General features: G+C 55.5%; 3 protein-coding genes across 5 annotated transcripts in view; 1 reads left to right on the top strand and 2 right to left on the bottom strand.

Moving 5' to 3' along the window:
- The window catches only part of SBNO2 (strawberry notch homolog 2), a 67,617-nt gene extending 67,507 nt beyond the window's left edge, over positions 1 to 110 (bottom strand). Inside the window, exon 1 of one of the 3 annotated variants that reach the window (XM_079770895.1) lies at positions 1 to 110. The gene's annotated coding sequence lies outside the window, so the exon portion shown is untranslated. The other 2 variants (XM_079770896.1, XM_079770898.1) reach the window with 2 other exon arrangements.
- Positions 111 to 217: 107 nt separating this feature from the next.
- On the top strand, positions 218 to 3,888 carry GAMT (guanidinoacetate N-methyltransferase). The gene is made up of 6 exons (XM_079770900.1): positions 218 to 476; positions 1,369 to 1,514; positions 1,688 to 1,751; positions 2,084 to 2,151; positions 2,291 to 2,401; positions 2,936 to 3,888. Exons 1-6 carry the CDS (start codon positions 296 to 298, stop codon positions 3,074 to 3,076), a joined length of 711 nt encoding a protein of 236 aa, XP_079627026.1. The 5' UTR covers positions 218 to 295; the 3' UTR covers positions 3,077 to 3,888.
- A 294-nt stretch (positions 3,889 to 4,182) lies between these two features.
- NDUFS7 (NADH:ubiquinone oxidoreductase core subunit S7) lies at positions 4,183 to 13,047 on the bottom strand. Its single transcript, XM_079770901.1, has 8 exons — positions 12,964 to 13,047; positions 11,634 to 11,667; positions 10,464 to 10,532; positions 9,820 to 9,937; positions 7,865 to 8,044; positions 7,732 to 7,778; positions 6,770 to 6,858; positions 4,183 to 4,349 (listed from the first exon to the last, which is right to left on the bottom strand). Exons 1-8 carry the CDS (start codon positions 12,977 to 12,979, stop codon positions 4,252 to 4,254), a joined length of 651 nt encoding a protein of 216 aa, XP_079627027.1. The 5' UTR covers positions 12,980 to 13,047; the 3' UTR covers positions 4,183 to 4,251.
- Between the last annotated feature and the right edge of the window lie 264 nt (positions 13,048 to 13,311).

Raw genomic sequence — 13,311 nt, 5'->3', positions numbered from 1 at the left:
CTTGAGGGCTCTCAGCTGCTGTGCCCAGTTCGCCAGCAGGCGCTGGAGGTTCAGTGAGGAGCAGGGAGTCCGCCGAGGCCCGACCCATGTGGAGCCGTCTTCTGCTTCACAGCCGCTAGAGGCCACTGGAGTCTTCGTGCAGTCTGCTCACGGGTTCCGGGCGGGTCCTCATCACGCCACGCCCCCGGACACGCCCCCGCCGGTCATGGCCACACCCCCCGGCCCAGAAGGCCCTGCAAGGACCAACCCTTCGCCTCGCCTCGGGAGCAGTCAGGATTGCTCGTCCGCCTGCAATATGAGCGCCCCCGCCGCGACCCCCATCTTCGTGCCTGGAGAGAACTGCAGGCCTGCGTGGCTGGCGGCGCCCGCGTCCTACGACGCGTCGGACATGCACCTGCAGATCCTGGGCAAGCCAGTGATGGAGCGCTGGGAGACCCCCTACATGCACGCGTTGGCGGCCGCCGCCGCCTCCAGAGGTAGCTCCGCGTCCTGCCCAAGGGTGACCAGACTCATGCCAGCCAGCTCTCTGGCTGATGCGCATCCGAGCCTCTCCTTGCCTCTTTCCTAGCCTGGAGAATGGGGCTGCTAACAGGGGACGACAATGGGGAACTAAAAGGGGTGCTACAGGCACGGGGCATGCACCCAGTAGGCGCCCCCTAAGTATCGAGAATTTCCTCTCCAGGAGAAATGAGGTGCCGCCCCCCGCCTGAGATCGGGAACAGGGGGCCTGGCGGAGGTGGCTGCCCAGAGGCACGTGGGGAGCGTCCCTGCTCTAGATACCCCACCCACCCCAGCTAAGAATAGCTCTGGGAAAGCTGAGGCTGGGAGACAGCTGTGACGGGGTGACCCTGCCCTCCGCCCTCCGGTGTCAGGGCCCTAACAGTGCTCAGGTCCCCCAAGGGCTGGGCTCGTGGCCTGTAGGCCTCTGGTTGTAGTGCAGTGGGTACCACCCCCACCTCCACCCCGATTGTTCCAGGCCCTGGCCTGGAATCCTGGTCCTCCCCTTGCCCTTCTCTTGTGAACTTCATTGTGGGGACAGTGGGAGGGGGAGAGAAAAGTAACCAAAAGATAAGCTGCACCGGTGGCATGCCATCAGTGCCACTGGTGTACACAGCCAGAGTCAGGCTCAAAGTCCAGGTTTTGACCCCTCCCCCCGCCCCCCCAAATACCCGACCCAAAAGCTGCTCTGCTGCCTCCCTGGCAGGTCATCCCTTTTTGGCCGCTGGCCAAGGCCCAGACTGTTCCTTCTCAGGGCCACTGTGTCCCTATGTCTGCTGTGCCCTTCTGTCCTAGTTTCTCTGCCAAGGCGCTGCCCCTGAGCCACCTCCTCCAGGTAGTCTCCCCAGCCCCCACCTTTTGTGTGTCCAGGGGGCCGGGTCCTGGAGGTGGGCTTTGGCATGGCCATCGCAGCAACCAAGGTGCAGGAAGCTGCCATCGATGAGCACTGGATCATTGAGTGCAACGACGGGGTCTTCCAGCGGCTCCAGGACTGGGCCCAGCGGCAGCCACACAAGGTGCTACCTCTGCCTGCAGGCCCCCTCCCACTCCTGGGGCAGTCTCTGGCATGGGAATGAGGGGGGGGGGGGGGAGTATCCTCCCTTGGGAGTTCCTCTGCCCTCCTTCTTAGAGTGGAGAAGTCCTGGGAATCCCTCTGACCCTCAGCCTTCTTTTTCTCCCCTGCCTCAAGGTGGTTCCCTTGAAAGGCCTGTGGGAAGAGGTGGCACCCACCCTACCAGATGGTCACTTTGATGGTGAGGGGACTCTGGGCACTGGGTGAGGGGGAACCTCTGCCTGAATCTCCTCATTTGCTGAGGGACCTTTTAAAGAACACATGGGCTGACATGTCACTGGGCCAACTGAGTCTGGGAAGGGGGCACAGACACACAGGAGACCTGACACTCAGCAGGATACCTAAAGGAATCACTGAATTGCAAAGGACACCTAGAGGTGGTGGCAGCATAGTGAACTTGGGGTATGGCTGCTGGGGTTCTGGGCCATGTTCAAGTTCCACCTTTGTGTGGAGCCATTGTCCTGGTGCGGCTGCCCCTGGCCCTGACCATGTGACTTCCATCCTCCTATGCAGGGATCCTGTACGACACGTATCCACTGTCTGAGGAAACCTGGCACACGCACCAGTTCAATTTCATCAGGGTAGGACCTCACGGAGGGACAGGGTCTGCAGCCACCAGCATGGGAGTTCAGCTGGGTGGGGGCATCTGCCATCCACACAGGGTGCCCCTCCTTCCACTTGGTTCTCTGATCTCCCTCCCCACCTCTGTCCCCCTCTCAGGGCCATGCTTTTCGCCTGCTGAAGCCTGGGGGCATCCTCACCTACTGCAACCTCACCTCCTGGGGGGAACTGATGAAGTCCAAGTACTCCAACATCAGGACCATGTTTGAGGTGCAGCAGCCTAACTCCCTGGGCCTCCCCTCCCCCACCCACCCCAGGCAGGTTGGGGAGGCAGCTGCAGTCGCCTTGGACCTGGGAAGGTCCCTTGCTTCCGGACTGCTCTTGGGTGGATTGTGTGCTCTGTGTGGAAATCAGGAAAGGTACTCCCCAGTGCCCTTGGGACATAGGACTCACCCAAGCTCTGCCTGGCTGACAGGCCCCATACTCCTCCCTAGGCCTTCCTCTACCCAGGGTGCCCCTGTTAGTTCAGGGCCTTTGACCAAACGCTTCCTCTGCCTGCCAGGGGGAGTAGTTGGGCAGCCTGGTGACGGCCTGGGACAGCAGGAAGCTGCTGCCTGAGTTTAGACACCTGGAGACTGCCACTCAGACCTGGCTCCCATGTTGTCTCAGCATTTGGGCCTGGGGTAGGGGCTACTGCAGCCCTGGGGGCCTTGGCATTAACAATGCTGTGCAAGGAAGGGTAGGCACCGGGTGTGTGTGTGAGGCCTCACAGCCTGGACATAACTGGGCACTTCCCTGTCACAGGAGACACAAGTGCCGGCGCTGCTGGAGTCGGGCTTCCGCCGGGAGAACATCCACACACAGGTGATGGAGCTGGTCCCGCCTGCTGACTGCCGCTACTATGCCTTCCCACAGATGATCACACCCCTGGTCACCAAGCACTAAGTCTGGTGCACCACCCTCTGAGTGCCTTCGTGGCCAGGAGCTCAGGCTCTGGCTTCAGCCCAGGTTCTAGGTGAAGCAGCACCAGCTGTAAGACCCCAGCTACCTTCCCTAACCTCTGCAAGAGTGCCAGTCTCAGCCTTCTTCTGGGGTCACAGGGATGAAATAAATGCTAACACTAGGCTGGCCAATCAGCACACATTGCAAAAGTGTTCTCACTTACTCCTCCAAAAAGAAAAAGGAATTTGTTGCACGGCTTGTGTCAATCAGTTGGTTGAGTGTCCCATGCACCAAGATTCTTGGTCAGGGCCTGGGTTGTAGGTTCGAACCCCAGTAGGGGGTGTGCAAGAGGCAGCGGAGGGATGTTTCTCTCTCATCAATGTTTCTATTTCTCTCTCTCTCTCTAAAATCAATAAAAACATATTTTTAAAAAAACAATCTGTTATTGGACTTTCAGGGAGCCAGTGGGCAAGCTATATGCTCCATTGTGTACAAGTCAGTGAACCCAATCCTGCCCAAGGGAGATATCACCAATCAATCACCTACGGTCCTGTCCTTCAGCCGTCCAGGGCGGCTGCCCCTCCCTTCCCTGTGTTTGGCACGTGGCATCCCGCGGGTGCAGAACTAGGTCAGGACTGCAAGGAGGGTAGCAGCTCTAGGCCCAGGTCCTCAGGCTACTGAGGAGGATTTTCTGGTCCCACCAAGTGAGGCTGAACTTCAGAATAAAGCAAAATTTTACATCTGGACTCTCACGGGACCCTCAGCCACTCGTGAAGTGCAGTGTCACTTGCTGAGGCCTGACACTGTCCCACTGTCTTGTTTCCTCTGACTCAACGTCCCCTTCAGTCTCAGTGCAGGGGCAGCCCAGCCCCCACCTGGCTCCAGGGGTTGCTCTGGGCTCTCCTCCTTCATGGTGGGGCCTTAGGAGATGAGGTGTAGGGCCCCTAAGAGGGGCTGATGTGGACCGAGCCATCTGCCTCCAGGGCCTCAGCATCTCTAAGGACTGACCCTGACCAAGGAAGCACTCGCCCACCTACACCCAGCACAAGGGGCACCTCTACTTCCCAGGACCCCTGCCCATACACCCCGAGGGCAGGCTTCCGTGCCAGTGCGTTTCTCAGGTTTATTGACCATCTTTCAGGATGAGGAAGAGGATACGGGGTGGCAGTCGGGTGGCACTACCTTCGGTACCAGATCTTGAGTCTCTTCTCTCGCTTGATTTTCTTCTGCAGCTGCAGGATGCCATAGAGTAGGGCCTCGGCGGTAGGTGGGCAGCCTGGGGGCGAGACCTTGCCTCAGTGTCTGCCCATGGGGAGGGGGCCCACAGCTCTGGCTCCGCCAGGAGCCCTTGACCAGTGACTGGATCTGGGCCCTACTGGGGCACCACCCCTCTCCCTGCTGCCTGGCAAAGGGCACATGAAACAGAAGGAAGGCCAGAGGGTCCGGCTGTGGACAGCGACTACAGGCCACATGGAGCAGAAAGGCCTGGGCTACCAAGGGCCCTAGGAAGAGTGACCTGGGAGCTGCAGGCGGGCTAAGGGCTGGTTGACCCCTTCCCATGGTGGGGAGGGCTGAGAAGGACCCTCATCCCAGCATCCAAAGAATACACAAAGGGGGTGGGTAGTTCGGCCCATTACTGGAAGTAGCCAGCAAGGTGGGCAGGGTGGGGAGGCTCACACACTGAGAAGGAAATTCCCAGAGTCTCTAACCCGAGTATCTCAGGTGGAAGAAGCAGAGAGACACTTTGCCACCTGAAGGACGGCCAGGACCTGACAGGCCTGCCACCTCAGGAGGCTGGATAAAGAACTGTCACAGTCATTTACTTCCAGCTGACTCTGGGGTGCTCAGTGCCTGACAGTATGATCACAATGGCCATTTGATAGATGGGGAAACTGAGGCATGGAGAGATCTGCCTGAGGTCATGGGTCAAACAAGCAGTGACTGACTAAGGGTCTGGCTCCTGGTCAAGGTTAACAAGCCTGCAGGGTAGACTTCTATGCATCTTTCAAAGTCCTACACAATAGGCGGGGTGGGGCACGTCTGTGTCAGGCTCCACCCCGCCCCCAACCTGGGGGTTCCCCAGGGCCTGGTCCAGTGATGGGGCCTTTCTAGGGCCCAGTGCTGCCCAAGCCAGGCCCAGGCCTAGAAAATGCACTCAATATTTGCAGCCCAGGCGGTCTGGCTCAGTGGTTGAGCATCAACCTGTGAACCAGTTTGATTTCCAGTCAAGGCAAATACCCCGGGTTGCGGGCTCGATCCCCAGTGTGGGGCGTGCTGGAGGCAGCTGTCCAATGATTCTTTCTCATCATTTAAGTTTCTATCTCTCTCTCCCTCTCCCTTCCTCTGTGAAATCAATACAAAGAAAATAAGCTGATGTTCAAGATTAAAAATAAATAAATAAATATTCCTCTAAGTCAGAATCCCGCCCAGGCGGAACGATAAGGCAGCGCCTCGGAGCCTCGGTAGGCCTCGGATAGCCGGTCCCCTGCCGTCCCTGCCCAACCGCCTCGCCGTGCTTGTCGGGACCAGGGTCGGTGCGGAGAGCCCTTCGTCCTGGGAAACAGGGTGCGGCCAGAAAGGGGGCCGCCCCCACGCCCTTCACGCAACGCACGTTCGCACGTTCGTGGGGAACCTGGCACTAAACCATTCGTAGACGACCTGCTTCTGGGTCGGGGTTTCATACGTAGCAGAGCAGCTCCCTCGCTGCGATCTATTGAAAGTCAGCCCTCGACACAAGGGTTTGTTTAAGAAAAAAATTATTTAAAAATAAATAAACAAATAAACAAACAAACATTTGCAGAATGCTAAACAAATCAATGCCATTTTCCAATGAGCTCTAATCCAATGTGGAAACCTGTTTCTCTGCCTTTGGGAGGTGCCAGCACATGCCCAGGAGGCCACCCCCTGCTCATTGGCCCAGTGAGGAGGCAAGGGAGTTCTGCAGGACGGTCCGATAAAATAAAGACACCAGTTACTGTAAACTTCAGACAAACCACTGATACTTTTTTTAGTATAACTATATCCCAAATATCACGGGGTATATTTATAATGAAAAAGATTATTATTCATTGTTTCTCTGACATTCAAATTTAACTGGGTCCCTGCATTTTTATTTGCTAAACCTGGACACCCTGGTGATCCTGGGTGTAAGCAAGGTGGGGTCCCACCACCCATCATGAGTATGAGACTTCGCAGACACTGTTCATGTCCTCCAGGAACTTTTTCCTGTTTTTTAATTGCATTTATCTGGTTTGGTTTCTATTAGGTGGAATCATATAAAACTGTAGCTTAAAAATGGCCAAATAGCAATTTTGTACAGATCAACCTAACCCTTTTGATGTTGGCTTGGTCCAACATCTGGATGAAACTGGGGAGCCCATGAAGAAAGGACAAAAAGGAAAGAGTGGTATCACTCTTCTTAGACCCAAATCTGCTCTTCTTTCCCCCCCCCAAAAAATATATTCTTATTGATTTCAGAGAGGAAAGGAGGAGAGAGAGATAGAAACATCAATGAGAGAGAATCATTGATTGGCTGCCTCCTACATGCCCTGACCTGGAATCGAACTGTGACCTCCTGGTTCATAGGTCAATGCTCATTCCTAAAACAGGGAGAGCCCACCATGTCTATAGGGGCATGAGGATTCCTTTGTGGGGACCTGAAGGCCTAGTTGCCCAGAGACGAGGCAGTGGACTTACCTGGGACGTAGATGTCCACAGGCACGATGCGGTCACAGCCCCTCACGACGGAGTATGAGTAGTGGTAGTAGCCTCCTCCGTTGGCGCAGCTGGAGTGGGAAGAGGGCTGTGAGGCCAGGCCGAAGGCCATTCTGTCCTTGCTCCCTCCTCAGGGCCCTTTCCCTAACCCACACCCGCCTTCAACTGCAGGCCGGTGCCTAGGCTGCCAAAAAGGACAAGAAGGGATATGAAGTCATAGGAAAGACAACAGTCCCCTGAGACCAGGTAGAGCAGAAATGAATGGATGGGCCTTGAAAACATGCTGCTCAGTGAGGAGCCAGGCACAAAAGGCCACACAGTGTGTGATTCCCTTTATATGAAATGTCCAGAACAGGCACGGGACAGGAAACGGGTGCATGGTTGCCGGGGGCTGGGGAAGAGGGTGGGAGGTGAGTGCTGATGGGGGGACGGGGCTTATTGTTGGGATAATGGAATAATCTGGAACTAGACAGATGGGATAGTTTTACACATTGTGAATGCATTAAAGCCCACTGAACTGCACACTTTAAAAGGGTGAACTTTCTGTTATGTGAATTCTATCTCAACAACAACAAAAAATAATTGATTAAACAGGTTTTAACAATGTAGAGAATGACTACAAGTTAAAAAGGCAAGGAGAATGTAAATGTCTACAGAGGGTGATATCATTTATGTATTCATAAAGAAACAGACAAGTCAGATGGGGGAGCAATAATAATCCACAGGAAGGGACATTCTGGGGACGGGGGAGTGCACACAGCAGCGTGTCAGAGTCACTATTCGGCTTCCTGCAGGTGTGGGATTTTACTGAGTATAAATTATACCTCCGTGACCTTGATCAGACAGAAGCCCAGAAAAAACACTGGGGGGAAACACAACAGTGTGTCACAGGTATGTCTCATCCCTGGAGCCAGATTATGGCCCCCAGCCCCACTGGAACTCACCTCCCCATGGACACAACATAGCGAGGCTCTGGCATCTGGTCATAGACCTGGAAGAGACGACAGGGTCTATGTGCAGCTCAATCCTGTGCTGTGGAGGGGTGGGTGGAGGGGTGGGGTCTGGGGCCAGGCCTACCTTGCGGAGTGCGGGGGCCATCTTGTTGGTGAGTGTCCCGGCCACAATCATGACATCTGACTGGCGTGGGCTGGCTCGGAAGACCACGCCAAAGCGGTCCATGTCGTAGCGGGGTGCTGCCATATGCATCATCTCCACTGCACAGCAGGCCAGGCCGAAGGTCATAGGCCACAGGGAACTCTGAGGGGGCCAGGGTGGTCAATCCGTGAGTGGACAGTTGGACCATCATGTTTAAAGAAACTGGGCAATTTCACATAGAAAAACAGATTTCTAGCCTTTCTTGAAGAACGACACATCAGCTATTCCCCACCCTCTTCCCCGTACAGCAACCACTTGACCTCCAGGCCCCTCAGACCTAGCCTGAGCTTGCTGCCTGCCCCAGCCCAGGGCTGCCCAATGAGGAGGTAAAGTAGGCTAGGCCTGTGGGTCAGCACTTGCCAATAGCCATATTACAAAAAAAAGTTGTCCTGGCCCGTGTGGACAGTTCGTTGGGCATCATCCTGTGCATGGAAAGGTTGCTAGTTCATGCCTGAGTTGCAGGCTTGATCCCCAGTAGGGGACATGCAGGAGGCAGCTGATAGATGTTCAGCTCTTGCATCAATGTTTCTCTTTCTCTCTCCTTCTCCCTTCCTCCCTTTAAAAATATAAAAAACAGCCCTACCAATTTGGCTCAGTGGATAGAGCGTCGGCCTGAGGACTGAATAGTCCCAGGTTCAATTCTGGTCAAGGGCACATGCCTGGGTTGTGGTCTCAACCCCCAGTAGGGGGCGTGCAGGAGGCAGCCGATCAATGATTCTTTCTCATTATTGATGTTTCTCTCTCCCCCTCTCCCTTCCTCTCTGAAATCAATAAAATATTTTAAAAATAAAGGTAAAATTAATTTTAATACCATTGATGTAACCTAGTACATCCTAAACCCCATCCTTCCAACGTGGGCACCTGCTGCTCTGAGTGCCTGGCCGCCACATGTGGCATAGGCCTAACCCTGAGGATCTTGTTCTGGACACACCCTGGCGTCCAAGAACTCCAAATGCCGATTCTTCCAGGAAGTCCTTCTGGATGACCTTGAGCACCCTGACTCCTTTATCTGTTTGGTGTCTGATTTCCCCACAGCTGTGCTCCCTGGCTAGACCTATCTCTGCTCCTCTGCTTCGAATGAATCTGGGACTACGAAGTGGCCCCCACTGCCCTACTAATGTGCTAGTGTGGGTGATAGTACAAGGGTTGCCCAACATGGCTAGGCCACCTGAGTGACCGAGCACCTGAGTTGCCTGACCCTGACCTCGTCTCTGGGTGTTCACAGTCATAAACAAGGCTACAGTGGACATCTCTGTCCTGGAGCTGGAGGCTCTAGTAGGATGTTTGCTGTGGTGCTGTGTGTGACACAAAGACACACAAAAGACTGAGCTAGCGCACAGCCATCAATGAGGGATTGTTAACGTGGCCTATCCAGCCCAGCAGCCCTTGGGCACTGAAAGGAGCCTCTGTCTTGGGAGACAGGACACATGTCCAAAGGGAGACATGCCATGCACACGACCTAAAGGAATGGATACAAGATAAAAACTGTTTCGTGGCTGATGCTAGGGGCAGGGCAGGCTTTTAAAATTTTTGCCAGGAAGGAGTTACTGTTTTCAGCACACATTACTTTTCTAGCCAAGAAGATTACTTTTACATTAAGAGAAAAAAAGAGGCATGAACAGAAGACAACTAAAGAAGGGAAGTGGGCAATCTTCACTAAGGGTTGAGGGAGAGACAAGGGGATGGGACAGAGACACTGAGGGGATGTCAGAGCCAGGAGCTGGCGGGGTAGGGGGTGCAGAGGATGAGTCCTGACATAATCACGAGCCTCTTGGGCTCCCTGAACCACAGGGGCAGTGAGCGTGTGTGCTGTACATGTGCACAGTGTGCAAGCAAAGAGCAGAGGTTGGAGAGATGGAGGAGGGTTGGGGGCTCACCCGGCGGGCCCAGTTGATGAGGTCATCCAGCTTGGCCACCACATACTCGCCCCGGCTGCTGGGAAGTGAGCTGGGTTTGGAGACCACGGCTCCAGCCTTGGACACGGCAGGCTGTGTGCTGGGCATGGGACATGGCACAGGGAGGTGTTAGTCAGGCAGGAGTCCCAGGAAAGGAACACTGGCTACCCCCCAGTCTCTACCCTGTAACCTAACACAGAGCAGCTCTCAGAGCACAGGTCAAAGCTATGGTCACAGCTGGTCCTGAGGGCAGTAATGGGAGGAGCCATGGGGCCAGGGATTACCCTGGGGCTGCAGCATCTCAGTACCCAGGTCTGGGTCTGCTGAACGAAGAAATGAAAGATGGCATGGATGTGCCTCAGCCTGCCTTGCTGTGGCCCCAAGAGGCCCCTGTTTTCTCAGGAACTCAGTGTCCTCATCTGGAAAACAGGGGCCAACTGACTCACTCTTCAGCAAAGGCCCTTCTGGACTGGGGATGTGCAGCCACTGGTCTGGACAGAGCTCCAAGGGCAGGGACCTCAGAGCTCTGCTGGATGTGGGAGGGCCCTGGAGTTACCACGGGTACTACTGTGCTGGCGGGGGAGGGTGCTTCAGGGTGTTCGGGCCACTGGGAAGGCTGGCCTCACCTGCTTGGGCTGTCAGCAGCCACACTGGCATGGACACATCGTACCTGAACAGCCGCACCCACGCCGGAGCTGCAGAGAGACAGAGCACACGTGAAGAGGAGCCTGAGACATCCTGAGATGCTGTTACAGGGGCTACACTGTAGCAGGGATGGGGATAGTGGCCAAATTCGGCCCTCCACCTATTTTTGTTAATTCTCACCCAAGGATATTTTCCCACTGATTTTTAGAGAGTGGAAGAAAGAGGGAGAGACAGAGAGAGGAACATCGATATGACAGCATCAATTGATTGCCTCCCGGATGTGCCCTGACCAGGGCCGGGGATTGAACCTGCGACCGAGGTATGTGCCCTTTGTCCGGAATCGAATCCAGGACCCTTTGGTCCCCAGGCCAACATGCTATCCACTGACCCAAACTGGACAGGGCCACCTATTTTTGTAAATAAATTTTACTGACACACAGCCACACTCATCTGTCTCTGTGCTGTCTGCAGCTGTTTTCACAAAGGCACAGCTAAGCAGTCTCGACAGAGATCATCTGGCTTGTACAGCCAAAGACATTTACCATCTGACCCTTCAGGGACAAAGTGTCTGGTTTTCATTTGACACTTCTTTCATTTTCCCCTTTTCCCTTCATTTTACAGTGAATATGTATTTTACCCCTAGGGAAAAGACTTTATCAAACCAAACCACACTCAGCCCAACTCTGTGCCCACCTCCAAGCCCCCCGACTTCTCTCCACTAGGAAAACCCTCTCCTTAGATCTGTCATGTCCCGGATCCTATGGACCTGGGGTTTGATTTCCAGGCTCTGTCCATAACGAGGCCCCAGTGGCTACCTGCCTTCCTGTCCTGAAGAGGCCTGCATGGGGTTGTCACCTGAGCAAACGCACTGATTACTTTTGGTAGCAAGTGAGTCCTGAGGGCACTAGGACAAGTGGACAAGGGTCCGAACCCAGGCTCTGCCACAACATGGACAGAGGGGCCAGCACACCACCTGCTGGAGGGCAGCTGCCAGTCCCAGTGCTGCCCCTGACTCGCGTGTGACCTTCAGCGGGCAGGACCCCGTCTGTAGTTGCTCAGCCCTTCCCAGCTCAGAGGTACTCTGATCCCCGCCCCCTCCCAGTCTAAGCCCTCCCTTCAAGGGCCTCAGAGACGGAGACGCAGGCACTCACCGCAGAGCAAGGACTGGGCGGAGCAGGCCGGGAGCTGCAGAAAGAACCACAGGGTGCGGGCAGTGAGTTTTGGACAGCACCAGAGGCCACAAACTCAGGGGCCTGGACCAGCCAGGTCTTTGCCCATCAAGCCTCCTGCCTGGTCACCTTCCCTCTACCCTCGGTCTATCTAAATTCTACTTTAACCAACGTTTGGTAAAGGGGGGGTCTTTCAGAATATGAACCGGGTAGTGCCAATCCCCTGCTTAAAACCCCACAGCCCCTGGGAGAAAAGCCAGGCTCCACACCAGGGCCACCTTCCGGTCCTCACAGGTCGGAGCTGCTACTTCCTCGGTGCCCGCCAACGTGCTATTCCGTCTGCCTGGAGCCTGTCCCACAGCTGCACAGGCCAGCCCCTCTCAGGGGCAGTTTCACTTCTCAGTGGGTCTGCAGCAGCGCCCCGCCCCCCAGGCCCTCTCCATCCTGGCACCCTGTCCGATCACCACCTGTACCTACTGGTGTGGTGCCTGCCTCCTCAGCACTGCTAGGGCCTCCAGGTTCCCCGACAGCCTTAGCCTTGGGTGGTGTGTGTTTACAGACACCAGCATGGAAGACAGGCTAACTGCCCAGCCCCAGACTCCTGTTCGAGCTGCTCCTCTCTGAGCCTCAGTTTCCCCACCTGAACATTTAGGGCTTTGCATAAATGTACAGCCCAGTAAATGTCCTCCACAGATCAGTAGACCTGTGAACTTGCACAGGAAAGAATACCCTCTTTGTCACCGTCTTATTGGAAACTGGCCTTTCAATTCTGTGTCGCCAACAAACCACGGGACCCCTACTGGCAGGACCCATGGTTTTCACCAACAGAAATCACGGACGTTTCCCATTGGTGTCACCAGGGCTGCAGACATCTTCACCCATCCTTCTAAACCAAAGTAATCGGACCTGCCGCTGGATTTCGGCGTTAATACCCAAGCACAATGAATGAGGAACTCGTCAACCCGGTTTAGAGACAGAATCCTGACAACTGTCTCGGGATACCTGCTTTCTTTTGCAACCCTGCGGATTTCATCCTATGCGTTTAATCACTAATCTCGGGACGAAGGTTCCGGGAGCAGGCAAGGTGGGACGCCTGCTGTTCTGGCACCCCTCCGGGCCTCAGGTCCCCGCCGGTCCGGGTTGCAATCTCAGGCCACCTATCTCTCGGGAACTTCCAGGGCAGCTCCCCGGGCCGAGCCTTGGGCCCCTCCAGGGCCCGCTCCGGGGCGCTCCCGAGGCTGGGGTTCCTGCGTCGCTACCCGGACCTCAGTTTCCCCAGGGGGACCTGACCTAGGCACCCCGACCCGCTCACCAGCCAACGCCGCCATCTTGGCCTCGGCCTTCAGATAACCTCTGCAGTCCGTCCGTTTTAGCGCTCCGAGTCCCGGGGACCGTCACCCAAAGCGGTTCGACTGCTGAGGGAAAACGGAACCCAGGCTCAGAACGTTCCGCCTCTGTGGATGTCTCCAACACTGTGCGCCCCCAAACCCCCACGAGGGATAAAAGGACAGGGGAGTCCGCCTCCAAATAAGCAGGCACCCGCGCAATTTTTTCCTTACTAGAGAGGCAAAAGCATGATTGCGTCCCTGGGTGGGCTCGAACCACCAACCTTTCGGTTAACAGCCGAACGCGCTAACCGATTGCGCCACAGAGACCGAGC

This window comes from Cnephaeus nilssonii, assembly GCF_951640355.1.
Source record: "Cnephaeus nilssonii genome assembly, chromosome: 5".
NCBI lineage: Eukaryota > Metazoa > Chordata > Mammalia > Chiroptera > Vespertilionidae > Cnephaeus > Cnephaeus nilssonii.
The sequence above is the reverse complement of the archived record's forward strand: the minus strand, read 5'-3'. Positions and strand labels throughout refer to the sequence as shown.

Excerpts from the sequence above, each read along its gene's own strand:
- GAMT (XM_079770900.1), top strand. The coding sequence starts at position 296 with ATGAGCGCCCCCGCCGCGACCCCCATCTTCGTGCCTGGAGAGAACTGC. Across the intron at positions 1,752-2,083 it reads ACCAGATGGTCACTTTGATG|GGATCCTGTACGACACGTAT; the intron begins GTGAGGGGACTC and ends CCTCCTATGCAG. Across the intron at positions 2,402-2,935 it reads ACATCAGGACCATGTTTGAG|GAGACACAAGTGCCGGCGCT; the intron begins GTGCAGCAGCCT and ends TCCCTGTCACAG.
- NDUFS7 (XM_079770901.1), bottom strand. Across the intron at positions 9,938-10,463 it reads GCTGCTGACAGCCCAAGCAG|CACACAGCCTGCCGTGTCCA; the intron begins GTGAGGCCAGCC and ends TCCCATGCCCAG. Across the intron at positions 7,779-7,864 it reads TGGCCCCCGCACTCCGCAAG|GTCTATGACCAGATGCCAGA; the intron begins GTAGGCCTGGCC and ends CGTCTCTTCCAG.